Source organism: Hippoglossus stenolepis, chromosome 14 (genome assembly GCF_022539355.2).
Source record: "Hippoglossus stenolepis isolate QCI-W04-F060 chromosome 14, HSTE1.2, whole genome shotgun sequence".
NCBI lineage: Eukaryota > Metazoa > Chordata > Actinopteri > Pleuronectiformes > Pleuronectidae > Hippoglossus > Hippoglossus stenolepis.
In genome coordinates this window covers 7,690,585-7,710,884 of record NC_061496.1, presented here as the reverse complement: position 1 = coordinate 7,710,884, position 20,300 = coordinate 7,690,585, and the positions used below count along the sequence as shown (strand labels likewise).

Here is a 20,300-nt window from a genome sequence, read left to right as displayed (position 1 = left end):
ACAAACAGACACACACACACACATGTTAAGAATCAACTGATGTTTGCACTGATTATCCTTTTACCGCAATATGGCTTTTTCCCACTGCTGAATGTATGTTATTTTAAATGTGACCCTGTAGTTGTAGATTATTCCGAGCTTCCAGTACCTGGCATGATGAGTGCATTGGTGTTGCCTTGAATGGGGCCCCTGTCATTCAGCCAGCTCAGTGTGGGAGGTGGGAAACCAGTAGCTTCACAAGAGAGAGACACAAAGTTGTTCACCACCACCGTCACATTCTCAGGACTCAGGTCGATAATGGTGGGAGGCACTGAAAGGAAAAAAGAACAAACACTCAGAGTAGCAAATGGTAATTTTACAGATATCTTATAAGAGCAGTAAAAGAGTTAATCTTTGCAGATTTAATGAAGTATTCAGAAAGTCCATGTGACTCACCATGAACATTGAGGTTAAAGGATTTTTCTGCACTTCCAGCCACATTATCAGCCACACACACGTATCGTCCTGTGTCCGATACCTGAACAGCAAACACCTGAAAGATGGACAATACTGAGTAAGAATACACATCCACTGTGCGTGATGTGCATCTAAGAGTTAGAGCAACACTCACTTTTACCTTTAAATAACAGCTTCATAATTAGTTTGATGGTTCACTGACGTTTATACAGTGAGGAAACCTTCAAAATATGAAGAAATGTAAATAGAGTTTGGTGGATTTGTTTGGGTAATATCCACCATTCAGTTTTTCCTCTACATGAAAACCACTTGACATCTCAGACACAGAGGCCAACAGAATCTATCACCACGTGTGGCTACAGGGGGCGCTGTTGCTCAGTAAACGTTAACAAAACCATAGCAACCTCACAGTTAAACAAATACTAACATCAGCACAGATTTGACCACATTATTGATACTTCAGAGTTTATTTCATATGCAGCTAAAAGTGTCAGAGGTTTCTGTGTAATTACTAAATCCTGCAGTTTATAGGCAATGGGAACATTAGGACAAATTTCACTTGAATGCCCAAACAGTTTATTGACTGTGCTTCCTGGTCGTTACCTGAAGTGTTCTCCCATTGGATAAGATCCTGTGTGAACTATCAGAGCTGATTGGCTGGTTGTCCTTCAACCAGGTGATCTTGGGGGCGGGGTTTCCATCCACGTAACACTCCAGTTGGGTGGTTTTGTTGACCAGGACCGTGACCTCATCGGGCAAGTCGCTGTCCGCTCCACGTATGGACGGAGGCACTGGTGCAACGTACAAATACACAATGAGCGACAATGAATTAAACTAATATTCTGATACACCTACTGATACTTTGAGTACTTTCACTCACATAATACTCTAACATCGTACTGAATGGAGTCTTCTCCTGCTTCGTTCACAGCCACACACGTGTATCTGCCTGTATCTTCCGCCTGGGCCCTGGGAATCTGTAACACTCGGCCGCCTGAGAGTAAAACAGTAAAATCATTGCATGAACTCTTCCTCTCTCTCTCTCTCTCTCTCTCTCTTGCTCCCTCGCTTTCATTCTGTTTTCTTTCTGTGTCTCACCTGGCATGATCAGAACTTTCTCACCCGAGGTCAGCAGGTGTCCATCTTTGTACCAGGTAAGAGTGGGAGGAGGGACGGCGTTAGTCTCACAGTACAGAGAGATGGGATTGTTGAGTATCACATCCCGAGCGTCCCCTCCGAAGCCTGGGGGAGACGTGGTGTCACCGACTCCACCAGGCCTGTTGAAATTAGGTGGAACTGAAAAAGAGGAAAGATATTCAAACCCTTCTTTTTGGACAGTTCATTCCACAGTTTGGTTGGAAACACACATGGTTCTGCATTTATCTCAAACTATTAAATCAATGGTATTCTTTTACAATTTTAAAAAGGACAAATAAAAACACAGGGACACTCGTTTAGCCCATGAAATGCACAAAGAGTCTCAGTTAACACATTTGCATCAGTCAACCCAGTTCACCTTGTATATTTACATCAAAGTCCTTCTCATCCTCTCCAGCGATGTTAGTGGCCACGCAGGTGTAGCGCCCAGTGTCCGACACCTGAGCGTGTTTGATCTGAACAATACGACCGTTGGTTGTAATGGACACATGGTTGTCTGGCCGCAAGATCTGAAGAGAAAAAGAGGCATTAAGGGAGAGAATCAAAATGCTGTATAAATACTTACTTTATTTGTATAATATAATATGTCCTATATGTCGCAGATTCATTTCAGAATATTGGAAAGGCTCCATAGACACAGGAGGCGGAATATCTACCTGTCCGTCCTTGTACCACTGCAGTGCTGGAGCAGGAAAGGCCTCAGCTGCACACTCCAGGGTCAACGTGCTGTTGACCTTGATCTTGACCTCTTTGGGGGTCAGTCCTTCCCCTGGGATATCATTTTTATTGATCTGTGGGGGAACTGGAATGAAAACAGTAAACAGTTAGAAATAAAGTCAAAAATTATAGGTAAAAACATTACATCACTGCGATAACCATCCTGCAGGTGGATGCCTCAGACAATTTCAGTCTACGTACTTCACTCACTGTGACCTTTGACGACCCGAATATCATCAGTTCTAAGTACTGAGTAAAGGATTCTCTCAAATTATCTCACCATAAACTTTGACCTCATAGTGCTTCAGCGTCTCTCCAGCCTCATTAGTGGCCACACAGGTGTACCTCCCAGCATCCTCTTCTTTAGCATTAAGAATCTGCAGAGTTCGCCCACCTGTGAAAGTACGAGCGATGAATGACAAACGCCACACAGAACGATGCTATTCCATTTTATTCTACTCTCTTCATTTTGACTCTATAAATGTGTGTGATCTCAAACCTGGAAGCACTCGAACGTTGCGACTGGACTCGAACAGAGTGCCGTCTTTGAGCCAGGTGATGAGGGCGGCTGGGTAGGACTGGACTTCACACACGAGAGAGGTGGGGCTGCTCAAAGTCACCGTCACCTCCTCTGTAGAACCATCAGGACCCGACCCAGCAATGGTGGGAGAAACTGACGGGAACACAACCAATCAAATTAAGAACGTAGCTGTAATCCATCTCAAATAATCAGATCGATTTATGAAACATTTCCAAATGGATTTAAAGAGTCGTCTTTGTACCCAGGACATTGAGGTGGAAATGCCGGCTTCGATCTCCTGCGCTGTTCGATGCCAGGCAGCTGTACCTGCCAGTGTCTGACACTTGGGCACCAGAGATTTGGAGGAAACGACCGTGAGACAAAACTTGGTGGCGTCTGTCAGGCACCAGAGTCTGTCCGTCCTTCAGCCATTTGATCTCTGGAACAGGATTACCTGCAAAATCATTAACGGATGTTAACACAACAGTGACATATAGATTATCTGTAATTATATGAGTCTATTTATATATAGAGTGTACATCACTTACCTGATGCCTCACAGGTGAGAGTTATGTTGTGCTTCTCCTTGACTTTTGTATCCACCACGCTTCCCTCGCTCACAATGCTCGGTGGAACTGTTGAATCAGACTCAAAATCAATTAAATTGTTCTCTCTCTCTTTCACGGTTCATCACGTCTCTTCAGGTTGATGTTAAAGCAACACTATGTAACTTTTACTGAACAACAGCGCCCTCTGCAGCCATACGTTTAAAATTCTTGATGATTTAAAAGTTCCCTGGCTTGATATTGATGATTAATGCTGATTTTGAAAGACTTCTAGTTCAGGTTGAAGAGTGGGAATGAAAGAAGAATCATTCTCTCTATTCCAAGTCAGTGATCCATCAAACTCATTCTGAAGCTGCTATCTAAAGGTTAAAAATGTTTATAAAGAGTGTTTCTTTAAATTAAATTGAAGGACCTAAACATAAACAACTTACAGATAGAGAGATTTTTTTATGTACAGTGACTTTAATTTTCACACAGCCTCAAGCCGTCAAAGTAAAAGCGACGATACGAGACATTTACGATTTCTCTTTACCAAGTATGTCGATGTCAAAGTTCTTCCTCTCCTCCCCGGCACTGTTGGACACGATGCAGGTGTATCTCCCAGCATCCTCCACTGCAGCATGCATTAGACGCAGGCTTCGTCCTCCTAGAGGAAAAACAGGCCAAATATGATCATCAATCTGCCGTCACCGTGGAATGTATTCAAAGACAATGTCCGCAAAAACCTGCCCCTTCTTCTCAAAAGAAAAACATCCAGATGATGTGTTAACATCAGTTTAAGCTCGTTGAGAGTAAATCACCCTTCTCTGAAAACCAGGATCAGTAAGGAGGAAGAATTTGGACGCTCAGGCTCACAGCTGTTAAAACATTTGCAAACCAGTTTAATGAGATTCAAAATTAAACGTGTTTGTGGAAACCTTCGACAGCTTGTTCTAATCAGACTGATAAACTTTGACTCATGGAACTTATTTGATTTGCAAACATTCCCCATTGTCATAAGCTCATGTACAAAATGGAGACAAGTCAAAAAGCTAATGCAACAACTTGGCAGAGTGATGCGTGTAGTTCTGCACATGTAATTTAAGTAGTAGGCTAAAGTTCAGGGGCCACGGTTTAGTTTGGAAGCACCTCATGGATCTTGTCAAACATCAATTCAGAGCAATTGCTCCTGTTTGTCTTCTCTCACAGATCTGTCTGAGTTCGGCCCCACGAGCAATGATCCCATTACTGCTTATTACTGCTGATGTATTGCATCTGCCTGCGTCTTTGAAACCGAGCCGGGAGCGAAACAGTTCCAGTTACTGCTTTGAAAATGTGCCTCAGTGTGTTTCTTCAAAACTAAGAAAGGATTTCCTTGATCTTTGAAGAAATCTGAAATAAAAATAAAAAGTTTTTTTTCTCCACAATTTCAGAGAGAGTCCAGTGGGAACTCACCTGAAAGGATGCGCACTGAGCTGGTAGCTTTGATTGGCCGACCATCCTTAAGCCAAGAAATGGCAGGGAGAGGGATCCCAGCGGCCTCGCAGTTCAGAGCGACTGGGTTCTTCACGACAACAGTCACATTTTCTGGAAACTGCACCTGACCGATTATACTTGGTGGGACTGAAAAAGAGGAGAGGGAATAAGAGAAAGGGACAAAAAGGAAAAGCTAAGCTTTCTACATGGAGTTAAAGTGTACTCTAATGATTAAAATAAAAACTTGATGATTCATACCATGTACACTGATGTCATACTTGCTGTCAGCCTGCCCTGCCACATTCACAGCGATGCAGGTGTAGCGTCCTGTGTCCGACACCTTAGCGTCTTTAATCTGCAGCAGCCGTCCTTCATTCAGGACCTTTGCGCCATGCTGGCCTGTGATAGGCCGCCCGTCTTTTAGCCATGTGACTGCTGGTCGTGGCACGCCCTCCGCAGCACATTGCAAAGTCACATCCCCTCCCTTTGTCACGGTGACATCATCGTTGTCACCATGTTGGATGGATGGGCGGACTGAAGGGGGGAAAGCGGGTGAGTTGGGGAATATGCTTCCTTCAACAGATTCCAAAATTGTCAAGGGTACCACGTTATTTCAAATTGTATAACTTTTAACTCTAGTGCTGCATAAACTGTATGCCTGTATCCCTATACATACCATAAACCTGCAGACTGTACTCCTTGGATGTGGTGCCGGCTGCACTGGAGGCCGTGCAGGTGTAAGAGGCCGCATCGGTCCTCTCAGCACTGGAGATGTGCAGCTGACGACCTCCGGACAAAACTCTGAGCCGCTGATCCGACTTGAGCTCAGAACCTGGAACCAAGACGAGACTTGTCAACTTAAGTGTTTCTTTTTCATCCGAACACACACAAACACACACACACACACACACACACACACACACACACACACACACACACACACACACACACACACACACACCTAAAAACGTACCATCTTTTCTCCAGGTAAGACTCGGAGGTGGGATGCCGCTGGACTCACACACCAGAGTGATGAGACTTCCTTCAACCACTGTGAGATGAGACACCTCCTCTGAGCCGCGGATACTGGGAGAAACTGTAATAACAAGACGACACCAAAGGGAGGCGCACACATCTCAGTCAAACATAGAGTTGGGCTTAAAATAAATGTAAACTGCAAAACACATTTACACTAATTTATATCTTCTTTAAAATAAAAAAACTGTGAAATGACCAGGAACAGATGAAGGACTTTTTGATAATGTTCTTTTTGTGAAAATCAAGAACCATCTTTGCAAACTCACCCCAAACATTGAGGTTATAGTTCTTCTCTGTCTTTCCAGCAACATTGGTGGCTTCACAGGTATACCTGCCTGAATCCTGCACCTGGGCACTATCCACCTGACAGACAGATTCATACACAAATCAAGAGGTTTATTAACAACACACTCAAAGAACAATAAACTTTATATTAATTTTTGAAAAGGAGGTAAACTGTAAAACTAATTTTAAAATAGGAGGAACCACAAAAACTTCACTGACGAGAGAACTTGAGGCTGCATCAAGACACATTTTCTCTTACAAAGTCAGATTCAATCTACCACTTTATCATCTCTTAACTCTGACGGTACCTTGAGCAAACTTCCATCCGACAAAACCGTCAGTCCAGGTTTCCTGAACAGCGGACGGCCATCTTTGCGCCAGGAGAGAGTCGGTGGAGGGATGGCGTCGCTCTGGCACTGCAGCTCCACCGGACGGCCAAGCATCACTGTGGCATTCACCTCCTCGCCCTTGATGTTCGGTGGCACTGTGGCAGACATGGAGACAAGCTACTGACAGTGTTTCCATGACCGATTATTAGAGCCCGACCAGGTTGGATTTTTTTGGGGGGGCGCGATGCTGATACTGGTATTTGGGAGTAAAACATTTCAGAATCTGATATATAGGCTGATACATATTAAAAAATGTCAATGATTCCTCAGGTGTCATTATCAAACCCTTGTGACAAAGAAATGTAATTGAGTCTTGAACCATAAACTTATAAAACACAAATAAAACCAAATGTGTGGAGCTTGAAGAAGAAAATAAACATAAATCTTTTTATGTAAAAAGTAAATGTACATCTTTTCATTTACTCATAGTCATAAACTCCAATACGTCTTCGAAAGGCTCATATCGGCCATTTCTTGCTCTGCAGATTCTATCCTCTTACGTTGACGAACACATTCATTCTCTACTTAGATGCTCTTTGACATTAATTGACTTGGTGAGTTGGCTCACTAAGCCCCTCTAAATGCTGCACACTCTTCATATTACCTCATAAGTGAAAAGAATAATTGCTTCCTGAGATGCTAAGTCTGTGTCATCTGGTGCTCTTTAAGCACTAATTCTATCTGGGGCTATGACAGCAACATTAAACCATTTCAACATTTGTTTGTGGTGCTAACAATCAGAGTGGCGTCTTTTCCAAGAAGTCCATGAAACCTAACCTCTGGGGAAATTGCTAACATGCATTGAGATGCATAATGAGCGTAGAACATCCCATCAGAATGCTTTTTCTCCCCTGTGAAGAATCCAAGTATCATCACAGCTAAATATGAGTGTTACTGACACTGCTTAACTAGATTTTCCAGAATTTGAGGGAACGGTGGATATGATTTGCTTCTGGCCCTCAACTTTTCTGGAACCAAAACACACGGCTCTAAACCAAATGGAAGCAAAGCATGAGAAAAAGTGAACTCACAACATGGGAAGTGTTTGGATGTCTTTACCCTGAGTCAGCCCATGTCTGAACTCCTTAAATATGACATATACTTAATATAATATAACCACTTCGGATTAATCTGGTCTGGTTTACAAAATAACCGCCAGCTAATTTCCTCTGCATTATAGCTACTGGACCTACAGAGCACAAGTCATTGGGGACGGACAGAAACAGGCCCTCAGCTCAGGATCTGGCCAGACACAGGAAGCTGCTGGAGAATGGAAGCAATTACCTCAACAAATCTGCCTTTATTTCTCTGGACAAGCTCCTTTTGATGTCTCTGAGGAAATGCACGTCATGAAGATGTTTGTATTCTGCTTAGTGCTGCGTATATGTAAACTACTTGTCTCCCATTTCCTCAGCGACATTAGCTTTTTTTTTTTTTACTTGTATAACAAGTGATTTGCCATCAAGCTCAGCTCTGTGCACGAACCTGACAAGGTTTATTGAAATGCTAAACTCAGTCAAATCACACTTCCTCTGCGTGCACGTGTTTTGCTCAAGGCCTGTTTCCTTTTTTTTCAGTCTTTTAATCTTTCCTGCTGGATCTGGTGATCTGTTGACAGACATACTACAGTTGGCAATAGCCATTAGTCAATAAAACAAAAAGTGGAACAAGGAAAAAACATTAAACAGAACGGTTTTGTCCTGAGGAGAGGAACCAGTGTCTGCCAAGAAGCTGTAAATCCAGAGATTTTACTGCCTTTAAGTTCATTTCAAAGCTTTCATCAGATATTTTTTACCACTTTTTATCCTATTTACTACATTACCATATCGTAGTGCAGCATTTTATTTAAACTGTGGTTCACAATGATGATAAAATATATATTTCCACATTGAATTTAAACTCTTTAAACTAATTCTGTTTTTCATACAACTCCCATTGCTGTGGTAAAACATTGATGATTCTAGTGCAGTGTGACACAACATTACTAAAAATAGGTGACTAAGTTTGTTTGAAATCCACAGATTAACCCTAATATATAAATTACTAGGAGTGACCATTAAGTATGTTGCTGTATGTACACGTATATTATATATGTACAGCAAATTAAATGTATGTAACAGCTACTGACAAATTTACTCACCATAAACACGTAAGTCGTACGCTCTGCTTTGTTCTCCTCCAGCATTGACGGCCACACATGCGTATCTGCCTGTATCACTGACCTGTGCACTGCTCAGTGACAGGACTCTGCCACCAGACAGCACCTGAGAGGGAGACAGACACTGATCAGGGACCTGCTGACAGTACAGACTTAAATACAAACAATACAAACCAATGGCATTGTTTGCATGGCACAAAAAATATCTTAGAGCTTCATTCAAACATGAATTGCTTAATTCTTTTGTGGGCACCTGTATGCCGTGTGATACGCTTGTCACGGGGCTGCCATCTTTGAGCCATGTGAGGCTGGGCACAGGAACACCAGTGGCCTCACACTCCAGCCTGGCAGCTTCATTCACCACTACCGTTACTGTACCACCCCGGCTGGAGATGACCGGAGGAACTGCAATGCACGAGACAGAAGGAAATGGTCATAAATAAATATAGAATATTATAGGAATCTATAGGATCTATAGGAAGCATGTACGGTGAAAAAGCAGAGGACCGAAGTAGCTTCCATGAGGGACACCAGAAGGTAATATTTCCCTGACACATGATCTTTTATAGTGAGAAAAAAATGAGAGTGGAACTAATCCAAAACAGTCCGAGAAAGGTCAAGGCAGTTGTCATGGCTCAATAACAATAATTGTATTATTGGATAAGCACAAACTTTTGTTAAAAGTATAAAAGAACAAAAGAAAGAGTCACCCACCAAACACCTGCAGGTTGTGGGATATCTCAGCAACTCCAGCCAGGTTGACCGCTACACATCTGTATATCCCAGCATCAGACAGCTGAGCCCGTTCAATCTCCAGCAGCTGACCACGCTTCAGCATCGTCACCCCAGCGGCAGAGGTCAGAGGTCGACCATCTTTGTACCAAGTGATAGCTGAAGCACAACAGTATTTGAAAGTGCATTGCATAAAAAAACATGGAAACGACATTTATTTTTAGATAAACATTAGACAATGGAATAATGGTTTAAGGGTAGTAACTGCACAAACACAAAACAATGACTCAATAAAAATCAACAGGGTATTTAAGAGCAGATGTTAGATGTTGACGTTTGTTGCAGAAATGTGTTGCATATAAAACAAAAGTTGCTTCAATATGTTTTGTTTTCATGATCAAAAAAGTAAGTAAACCAAAGCCAGGTGACCCTAAAAGTCTGGAGAGGTTTTAACACAGAAGCAGAAAGCAGACGGATGTATTTTGACCAATTAGATCATTCAGTGATTCATGAACAAATACAATTCATTGATTAACTATTCGAGCTTGTGGAATGTGTGAGCGCACAATGAAAGATTATTACTTATCTGTCATTTTTAATGTTTTTGTTGTAATTGGTAAATCATCATTGAGACAAAGCTAAGTATGTGTAGCTGGAAAACAAGACGTACATTTACACGTACATGTTATTTAAATGTAAGATTGTAATAATATTGAAATGCTGCTGTAAAAATGCAGAAACATCCCAAGAAAAAAAGTGCTAATGTTTACTGGGAATGCTGCGGACTGGTTATCTACACTCAACTTGGACACTATGCATCCAACTGGAAAGAAAGGCAGTGGGAAGAAGAGAAGTTGCCTGCAGGGAGTCATCTGAGATCAATTTTCCGCTGTTCTGCTAATGGTTAAAGATAAGGAAAGAAGGAGAAGTGCCAAGTCCAAGTCAGCGGTCAGGGGGAACTACGCCCTGCAGCCTGTGAGCGAGCGCAGTGGGATGGAGGAGGGGGGTGACGTTAGTGAGCTGTCTTACCAGGTAATGGGCTGCCTGTGGCCTTGCACTCGAGCTCAGTGGGGAAGCCTGACACGATGGTTTGGTTGATGATCTCACCAGAGTAAGGGATAGAGGGAGCCTCTGAGGGACACGCACAGAAACACACACAGGAAGAACAATTTGTTAGATGATATTCTCATGTCTCCACCTAGTCACAGAGTAACGAGAGTGAAGATGTATGACATGACTGTGAGACGAGGGATGGAAACGTGCAGAGGGAGTGCTGTGTTTATCTTCACGTTACCATGGACACTGAGCCGAATGTGCTGCTGGGCTTCACCAGCTGCATTGGTGGCCAGGCAGGTGTATCTCCCAGAATCCTCCAGTCTCGCCTCTGTGACCTTCAGTATCCTGCCTGCAGACTCAAGCTGTGACAGACACACACACACACACACACACACACACACACACACACACACACACACACACACACACACACACACACAAAGGATGAGCAAAGTTTAATGTCAGTGTCTCTGGAAGAGAAACGTTTTCCTGTGTCTCAAGGTTACAGCTGGAAAATATAACTTTTTTTGTCAACATGCAACCAATCATTGGTCCGTGCTGAAAAAAAAAGCACTTCTTTTTCAATTTAAGATAAAACTGAAAACAGCGTCTGTCAGAGGACTGGTTCACATAAATAATAAATAAAAATGTAAAAAAAAAGCAACCTTTAGGTGCTCCTGTGTTGTGTCGACAGGCCGTCCATCTTTAATCCAGGTAATGCTTGGAGGAGGGATGCCACTGGAGATGCACTCCAGACTGACGGGCTTGTGGAGAACCACCGAACGTTCTGCAGGCCCAGTAGTGCGGATGGATGGAGGAACTGGAGAGCAGAAGATGATAGATTTATTTCCTTACAACCACTTAACAACAGCTAATTAGGAAGATGGAAATTACATAGAGGCAGAGATTAGTATTTACCCAAAGTGGGATTGTCCTTGTGCGTTGCGTTTAAAGCATAAATCACATTTATTACAATAAGAACATGTGCAAAACTATTGAGATTATTCATCATTTGTTGCCAGAAAACAATTCAAAAGATTGAAATGTTTTACCGTGTACGACCACATTGAAGTCCCGCTCATGTTCCCCTGCTGCATTCGTGGCCACACACTGAAAACGAGCTGTGTCAGAGACCTGAGCGCGGGACAATATCAGCCGCCGACCGCTGGTAGCAACCCGCAAGCCTTCCCTCTGTCTGACTGGTTTTCCGTCCTTATACCACCTGGAAAGTTGAGAATTTTACACTGAATCTGTGTGTGCACTCACGTGTGTTTATCTCTGTGTATGCATGAGATGCAGATCTTACGTGATGACAGGTGGAGGCGTTCCTGTGGCTTCACACTCCAGCTCCAAAGGGCTGTTGAGTATCACTGCGCTGTCTGTCACGTCATCAGCTCCATCAAGGAAGGGAGGAACTGGGAGAGAGAATATTTCAGTAAATTCGATTCTGGAAAACCACAATAAATGCGTGTTCAATTCTAAAATAGATTGTATTTAGATTAAAAACACATAAACCATGTCAGAATAAACTATGGGCTATTTTTCCACTATTTGTGTTTTGTTATGTTAAGACGAAAGAAGAGATAAAAGTCCTCTGCAAGGCCACAGTGAAGTAGCACGTGTTGCTTTCCCATGTGGAATGCACACGTGGTTTTTGCGCAACTGCCTCAGCGGAAAAAGTCAGTATCGGCTCAGGTTACATATGTTGTCGTGGCCGAGTGGTTAAGGCGATGGACTAGAAATCCATTGGGGTCTCCCCGCGCAGGTTCGAATCCTGCCGACAACGGTTCGATGTTTTCTTAACTGTCACACGAGGTTGTTAAAGCATAAATCACACATGACAGGCTGTGGTTGAGGCTTTTAGGCCCACTCACAGAAATGAAAGCACTGCAGATGGTACTACTGACACTGCAGCTACACAAACTCTGAGCCTTTAAATGTAGCACAGAAAAAGTGTGGTGAAAAAATTAGAGGTAGAAATATATACTGCTATTACTTTTTCACTTTCTTTAAAGGGGACATAGCATGCAAATTCCACTTTGTTAGTGCTTCTACAGGTTAATGTGGGTATCTGGCATGTCTACCAACCCAAAAACTCTGGGGAAAAAACACTCGCGCGTTTTGTTATAGTTCCTCTAAGTCAGAAACGTCATGCTTGAGTGACTCTTGCGCTTCCTGGGTTTTGTGTCGTAACAAGGAACTGGAAGTCTCCTACATGGTCTTGGCCCCCCACACTCGTTACTTCCGGGTTTACACCGAGGCAGCGAGGCTGCGAGGCAGCGCAGCGCCGCTCCCAAGCAAACATGGGACGAGCATTTCTCCGCTGGTCAGCCCGCGATTCACTCACATGTGGCATTTGTCTGGATCGTGGGGACTGGGAGGCTGCAGCAGCTGCTCGGGAGCGACCGCCGCTCTCCCGTGCGTGAGCTGTAATTCAGTCAGACGCCACACAGCCAGCAGTGTGGAAGACTTCCGCAGTGTTCAGCGCTACTGTAACCCCCAAACCCCGACATTCAACGGGTACAACAACAAGCGGAGAAAGCAGAATCGCAGGCTGACCTTATATATACAGTCTATGGGGCTGACCAGCGCGGAGAAATGCTCGTCCCGTGTGAACAGCCAGGCGGCTGCGCTGGAGAACGGCGCTGCGCTGCTCCGCAGCGGTCTTCCACACTGCCAGCTGTGTGGAAGACTTCCGCAGTGTTCAGCTCTACTGTACGCCGGGTTACAGTAGTTACGCGGGTTACAGTAGTTACGCCGGGTACAGTAGTTACGCCGGGTACACCGGACGCGGAAGCGCAGCTGCGAGGCAGCGCAGCGCCGTTCTCCAGCACGCAGCCGCCTGGCTGTTCACACGGGACGAGCATTTCTCCGCGCTGGTCAGCCCCATAGACTGTATATATAAGGTCAGCCCGCGATTCTGCTTTCTCCGCTTGTTGTTGTACCCTGAATGTCGGGGTTCGGGATAAATGATGGTCTTCATAGCCGCCCCCACCTTCTCTCTCTGTCTGTCTGCTTGTGTGCTTGTAGTGGATGGGCAGAGGGGGACATTTAATTATGTGATTGGGAAAATTAAAACTCCAGGACAACAGAAGGGAATACAAAGTATGGGATGCATATTTGATAATTTATATCATATAAAATATGTAATTTATATCGTTTAAAATCATGGGGGGAGAGGGGGGAGGGGGGGGCTGGCTCATTAGCATTTAAAGGAACAGGCACTCAAAACAGGTCACTCTGTGGAGGGCTGTTTTATACAGGGTAAAAAGGGTGCTGTTTTATATGATCCTTGTGGTATTTTGACCAAAGTATGTTACAGACATTTCATTAAGACCCCAAGGAACCATATCAACTTGTGGTAAAATGGGCATGCTATGTCCCCTTTAACATTGTGTTAACATTCTTTAACACAACTGCTCTACACCCCTTGTGTCTTAGTGATGGTGACAATGTGCTGTGCATATTAGTGCCAATATACTATATGGCCTTATTCCTTTTCAAAGATATTTTTGTGTGTTTTCTTACCTAAAACTCTGACGTCGTACTTGACCTCCTTTTCCCCAGCGATGCTCGTGGCCACGCACACGTAGCGCCCCGAATTCGAGACTGTGGCAGAGAGGATTTCTAATTTCTTCCCCTGCTCGAGGACGCGGACGCTTTCACCATCGTGCACAGGAACTCCATCCTTCAGCCACGTGAGGGAGGGCGGAGGGTGTCCCCCAGCCTCACAATCCAGAATCAGAGACTTGCTGAGGATCACTGTCTTCTCAGTGGGCCCGTCACCTCCACCTGCTATGGTAGGAGGCACTGGGGGGAGACAGAACAAAAGGAGAGTTCATGCTTGGCAGACTTTTTTGCTTGACTTATATCTCATTTGCATCTCATACTTCAACAGCCAACAACATGTGTAATTGCTTTATACTTCAAATCCATTTTTGTGGTCCTCACGGATAAATTATTTTTTCTATTAACATGTTTGCCAAATATCCGCAGCTGTTTAAAATTATTCTCGACTGCTGCAAATGTCTCTATGTATTGTGAGTGAAAGAAAATACCTTAAAGCTCTGCTTTATACAATAATAAGCTGCAGAGCTCAACAACGCACATGAGAAGGGTCTCAACCATAGAGACAAGAGGAGCCTGAGGTTCTTAGAGGTTGAAAACCTGATTCAACTCTTCATACCCGAGGCATTTTCTCAGGCCTCTGTTCGAAAATAGCGTGTATACCTCTGCAGCTACAGGGTCTATACAAATGATCTATCTACATAAATGTAACACTTGTGAGATTTCTGCAGAGCTGTAAGCATCAGTATAGATGTTATTGGGTTGGACGAAATGAAGACGGATAAATAAAAGATCCACCGAGCAAAGTTTACAATTTTACAAGAGTCAATATCACATGTGCAATCATGCAGTTGTAGCTCTTCCCTTCAAGCAAAACATGTGAACATCACATGGGCCAAATGTTATGCTATTAAAATGAAGCAGCGCAAAGTCAGATACCTTTTAGTGAAGATATTTTGAGGTGTAATCTCCAAACTGGCCATTATGGCAATAAAGCGGACACACAGTGCACTGGAAATGAAAATGTGAGTAGATATCAGGAGTCAGATGTCAAGTTCTTACAGTAAACATCCAGCTCATAGGCCTTCTCAGCACTCCCAGCCACACTGGTCACCTTGCAGGTGTATAGACCAGCGTCTGACGCCTGTGCTCGAGGGATCTTCAGGTAGTGGCCTCGCTCTATGTACTGAGCTTGGCGGTTGGACAGGATGGCCTCTCCGTTTCGGTACCAGGTGATGACGGGGAGGGGCACCCCACGGGCTTCACACTCCAGTGTCACCACCATGGCCAGCAGGGCAGTGACCTCTGTGGTTGAGTTACCTCCTTTGATGGTGGGGGGCACTGGAACAATCATACGATAACATAACTTTTTTGTATTTGGTCATGTGAACATATTTATACTGATATACAACTCTAAGAAAACGCTTTGCACACAGCACCTGACTGTTCTGGGTTTGCCAAAACACACACTTACCATAGACACTGAGGTTGAAGTCCTTGGACTGTTTCCCGGCCGTGTTCATGACACTACACTGGTATCGGGCCTGGTCCCCGAGACGGGCACTTTTTATCCTCAGAACCTGACCTCTGTTGGTGACCTCCAGATTCGGATCACCAAGAAACACCAGTCTGTCAAGAATATAAAAAAGAAATGAGGAGGACAGGGATGGTTGAAGAGGGAATTGATAACCCAGCCGTTCCATCTTATGTGATTATTCATTAATTTTAGCTGGCACTTACTTCCTGTCCTTGTACCACTGGATTGTGGGTAAGGGCACTCCCTGCACCTTGCACTCAAGACTGATCTCCTGTTTGAGAATGGCTGACACATCTCGAGGAGAACCTGATCCTGCAATGGTCGGTGGGACTGTGGCACGAAGGGAGAGAATCATTCCATATTAGAAAATGCGTCAGAAAAAAGTATATCCTTTTCTTATAATCATTAGAAAACACAAGCAAATCATCCATGTATGATGAAGAAGAGACGACCAAACACTGTCTTCACTTGCACAAGAAAGACCATTTAACACAACTTTTCAGTCCAAGACCTTCCTCAAGGGTCTGTTCTCGTGTATTAAAATGGTTTAAACATTTAACACAGTTGAGTCCACAGTTCTGCACAGAGCTCTTTCTCTGTAATTCTTGGCGTTGCCATAGAAGATTCCTCACCCAGTACATCCAGGAAGAAGTCTTTCTCTTTGCTGCCAGCGATATTGATGGCTTTACAGCTGTAGCCGCCTGCGTCCCCTGTGGCTGCGTTCAGTAGTCTCAGGGTTTTCCCCATATCAAGGAGCTGGATGGAGCTACTAGCCCGCACCTGTCAATCAACGTGAATAAATGAAATCAAATACATAAGCAAAAACAACATAAGTTACACTATAGGAAATGCAAAGAGGCCGCAATGATCTGACTTAAAAAATCTGCAGCTTTTTAATTCAGACTGAATTTGAAAACAACAGCTGTTTGGGAATCGTTGGAGAAGTGGAGAAAACATGGAACGTTTTCAGCTGCTGCCCAGAGCCAGAAACATTTAAGGAGCAGAGCATCTTGATTCAAATTACTGGTAATTAGCAGAATAAAGTAAGCGCTCCGATTTTCCCATCTGTGCCTCGCAGGAAAAAATTTACAAGGCAGCCAAGGGAGCAGAGAGCAGCCAAGTCAGTGGGATGTTACAGCAAAATGTGCGCAGCCTCCCTCCTCTCATATCAATTCATCATAATTATTTGGTCATAACGGTTTTGAGCATATTGCCACCGAGGCCGGCCTTGGAACTCCGTTACACACACATGCATGCGCACACAGGATCCACAGTGGTTTCTGGTCTGTTCTGTTGGACAACGTTCACTCATGAGAACTTTCACTAATAAATAAAAAGGAAAGGTCACGATAATCTCTCATTGCTTTTATCCATGTAGATGACTCACAGTACTAGACCTCAGCATAAGTATAGGTTATGTAAAGTATAAGGCAGCATGTTACTTAATCTCTCTGACTTTGTCTCTGATGTGCGTATTTACCTTTTACTGAGGTGTCCAAAAACAGAAAATACTGTACGTTTTTAGAGTTGTAAAGATGAAGGACAATTTTCCTTTGATTATGTGCGTGCATTTTAAAGCATTACACAGAACTTTTTTTACCTTAAAACAGCAGCTTCAAAATTATTTTAATGCCAAAATGACTTGGAACAGTGAGAATGGAGCCGTTTCATTTGCATTGCCCACCCTGAATCTCTGTTCCTGCTCTATGTAACTTTGGGGAGTGGGTACCATCCCCTGTAAGAAGTGTGGAACTGACTGATAGTCACAGCCTCAATCGTCAGAATCTGAACCAGCTGGTTCAAGTGTAAAAGTTAAAAAGAAGTCAATAAAAAACAGCATTTTTTTTTACCAATAATAGGCAGGAAACTATTAAATATGAAGAATTCTAAACAGAGTTGGTGCCTTTCTTACAGCTGCAGGTCTTCTGGTTAGGGAAGCCAGGGATCATGGGTAACATCGACTGTTCATTTTTTCTTTTAGTTCAGTGAGTTGGACAACGCAGTCAGAGATAGATTTTCTCTACAAGAAAACCACTTGATCGCTTGGAGCCCATAAGAGTTAATCCCCTCGTGGCTGCAGAGGGCGCCGTTCTCCAGTAAAAGTTACATAGTGTTGCTGTAAATGTTTTTGTGCACAATAAATATTAACGTGTTCAGAGGGGTTTCACCTACAAGAGTCCCATCCTTGTACCAGGTGACTACAGGGGTCGGACTTCCTCTGACGTCACACAACAAGCTGGTCGGCTGGTTCAGGACCACCGACATGTTGCCTGGCGTTTCATTGTCAAGAAAATCCGGTGGCACTGTGGAGGTTTCAGAGGGGGTCGTTATATATAACAGTTCATTAGAGGAACACTGGATTTTTTGGTGAATGACTCGATGAGCAGCTCAATCACCATTGACTTTGAGCTGGTATTTCCTCTCGGTGGATCCAGCATCGTTGACAGCAGCACAGACGTACTCGCCGTTGTCCAGCGGGGACACAGAGGATATAATCAGCAGAGTGCCGTCCTCCAGGATGGACACGCCGGGCTCGTTACCAGTCAGCTCCTGGCCGTTACGCAACCAACGAATCACTGGCTTGGGAAGACCTGCAGGAGAACAGAAAGCAGGGAAAATAGAATAGCAAACATCAAGCATTAGCTGTGAGGAAAGTATTTTGTGTATTTAAAGCAGAACATTAGTACTTCTAACCCTAACCCTAACCCTTACTTAATATCACCAAATGTTATTTGTGTATGTGTATTACTCTACCTTTTGCAGGACAAGGGAAGGCGATACGCTGGTTGGCCACTCTCTCCTGCAGGGGACTATTGAAGGGCGGCTCCAGAACCTCGACCACAGGGGGCACTGAAATCAGAAACAATCACTGAGTACTTGTGCTGTGCTGTGCAAATCTTCATTCAAAAAACTACCAACTGTACTGCACATATTGTACTGTGCCGTACCGTACTGTACCTGTGGTTGAATGCCTCCGTCAACCAGTGCAGTTTCAGTTCTCAGTTTTCCTAGATTCGTATGAGGCCACCATGACCTTAACCTTTGACCACTAAAATCTAATCAGTTCCTTATTGAGACCAAGTAAACATTCGTACCAAATCTGATACTGAAACCAACCTTGCACGAGAAGCTGAACTCGAGCTTCGTCTCTGCCTGCGGCGTTGGTGGCTGTGCATGTGTACGTTCCTTCGTCATCCAGTCCCACATGTCTCAGTGCCAGGCTGCCATCGTGTGACACTGGATAACCTTGACCACCCTTAGTCCAGGTCAGAGTGGGCTCCGGAACTCCTCTCACCACACAGGGCAGCTCCACAGGGTGACCCAGCTGGACCTTTATTACCCTCGGGCCAGCCTGTATGCTAGGGGGCACTGCAGCACAGAGGACAAGGTTCAATAGGTTTTAGCACCTTACCTGTATCTGCATTTCATCTATCACACAGGAACTTTGGCTTTTAGTGTCTATAGTGTGTGGTAACCCATGCATACTTATATAACACAGGAGACCTAATGGATCGATCAGATCTGCAACTTTCATGAAGTTGATCATATCTTTTATAATGTAGTTTGAATATATTCACATATAAATATATTATTGACTGATTCACCTGAGACACATCAGAGTTCCAACATTCAAATTAGGAGGAAAACTCACACTTCTGACCACTGATCAGCGATCCATCATCATATCGTTATGAAATGCATCTATGACCCCATTAAGACCTGGTATCAACATCCAACCTGAGTGATCCATCACTAGTGTACAGCTCTAAGTTCAGGTGTGACCGCACTTACATCCATCTTGAGATCCGATCACTCAGACCACAATAGGAGGTGTGGCCACATTCTTTTCTCTGTGTGAACACAAATGTGTCCTCGGCCACATATGATGTCCTCTGGCCCAATTTCACAATGAATCTTTATGCTTCTCAGTGAGCATATGTTGATATGTTTGTGGCCGGAATATAAACACTGACCTCCACATAATGATCACTACTTTTCTTAATTTGGTCAAATCTTTCTTTCTCTCTCTCGCTCGCTTGTGCTGGGAAGGAAGTGGTCATAGGAGAAACATTCAGGGCTCTTTTTAATGCCAGGTGTGAACAGATGAACTAAAAGCTGTCAACTTGTGATCACATCTCTCAGGACGTTAAAACCAGGTATGAACAGAGCCTGTGTTACTGTTTGGGATCTTATGAACGTACCCAAAACACTCAGCGCAACGGATTGTGTGAGGTTTCCAGCGATGTTGGAGGCAACACACACATACAGTCCACTGTCTGACACCCTGCTCTCCAAGATCTTCATAGAACCAGAGGGAAGCTGAGTGTGCCTAGGAAAACACACACACACACACACACACACACACACAGAGAGAAAACAAACTGTAAAGTGATGTTTTATGGGAGCAGTAGTTCTTGCAAAGCAAGCTAAAGAAAAATAAGCACACACACAATGACTTATTCAGTTGTGACTGTAAAAAAATACTCTGTATAATAATTCTGTCTAATCTGCCATCAACCACAATTACAGCTGCTTTGGCAACCGCACAGTAGGTGCAGCAGATCACAGAGAGGAGTACGATTACCCAGTCATCTTATAAAAACCACAAACTATAGCCCGAGGTTATGAACAGTCGACAGACACAGAGCACAGCAATCAAAACAGC

At 43.8% G+C, this 20,300-nt stretch overlaps 1 protein-coding gene and 1 non-coding gene across 3 annotated transcripts in view; one reads left to right on the top strand and one right to left on the bottom strand.

The window, feature by feature from the left end:
- The window catches only part of hmcn1 (hemicentin 1), a 76,784-nt gene that overhangs the window by 18,204 nt on the left and 38,280 nt on the right, over positions 1–20,300 (bottom strand). For both annotated transcript variants that reach the window (XM_035176054.2, XM_035176055.2), the window contains exons 23-58: positions 19,837–19,964; positions 18,752–19,003; positions 18,389–18,484; positions 18,031–18,225; positions 17,807–17,937; positions 16,267–16,414; positions 15,838–15,964; positions 15,572–15,726; positions 15,160–15,438; positions 14,059–14,340; positions 11,837–11,945; positions 11,583–11,752; positions 11,196–11,350; positions 10,769–10,892; positions 10,504–10,605; positions 9,457–9,633; positions 8,996–9,147; positions 8,725–8,848; positions 6,504–6,679; positions 6,177–6,273; positions 5,846–5,968; positions 5,549–5,704; positions 5,131–5,406; positions 4,852–5,019; positions 3,950–4,063; positions 3,400–3,486; positions 3,114–3,305; positions 2,831–3,004; positions 2,612–2,725; positions 2,271–2,416; positions 1,973–2,123; positions 1,555–1,752; positions 1,337–1,450; positions 1,060–1,247; positions 436–532; positions 149–310 (exon numbers count right to left, since the gene is read on the bottom strand). In XM_035176054.2, the coding sequence (XP_035031945.2) occupies positions 149–310; positions 436–532; positions 1,060–1,247; positions 1,337–1,450; positions 1,555–1,752; positions 1,973–2,123; positions 2,271–2,416; positions 2,612–2,725; positions 2,831–3,004; positions 3,114–3,305; positions 3,400–3,486; positions 3,950–4,063; positions 4,852–5,019; positions 5,131–5,406; positions 5,549–5,704; positions 5,846–5,968; positions 6,177–6,273; positions 6,504–6,679; positions 8,725–8,848; positions 8,996–9,147; positions 9,457–9,633; positions 10,504–10,605; positions 10,769–10,892; positions 11,196–11,350; positions 11,583–11,752; positions 11,837–11,945; positions 14,059–14,340; positions 15,160–15,438; positions 15,572–15,726; positions 15,838–15,964; positions 16,267–16,414; positions 17,807–17,937; positions 18,031–18,225; positions 18,389–18,484; positions 18,752–19,003; positions 19,837–19,964 (5,639 nt within the window). The remainder of the gene's footprint in view (positions 1–148; positions 311–435; positions 533–1,059; positions 1,248–1,336; positions 1,451–1,554; positions 1,753–1,972; positions 2,124–2,270; positions 2,417–2,611; positions 2,726–2,830; positions 3,005–3,113; positions 3,306–3,399; positions 3,487–3,949; positions 4,064–4,851; positions 5,020–5,130; positions 5,407–5,548; positions 5,705–5,845; positions 5,969–6,176; positions 6,274–6,503; positions 6,680–8,724; positions 8,849–8,995; positions 9,148–9,456; positions 9,634–10,503; positions 10,606–10,768; positions 10,893–11,195; positions 11,351–11,582; positions 11,753–11,836; positions 11,946–14,058; positions 14,341–15,159; positions 15,439–15,571; positions 15,727–15,837; positions 15,965–16,266; positions 16,415–17,806; positions 17,938–18,030; positions 18,226–18,388; positions 18,485–18,751; positions 19,004–19,836; positions 19,965–20,300) is intronic.
- On the top strand, positions 12,235–12,316 carry trnas-aga. Its single transcript has one exon. It is a non-coding gene; the product is annotated as a tRNA-Ser (tRNA).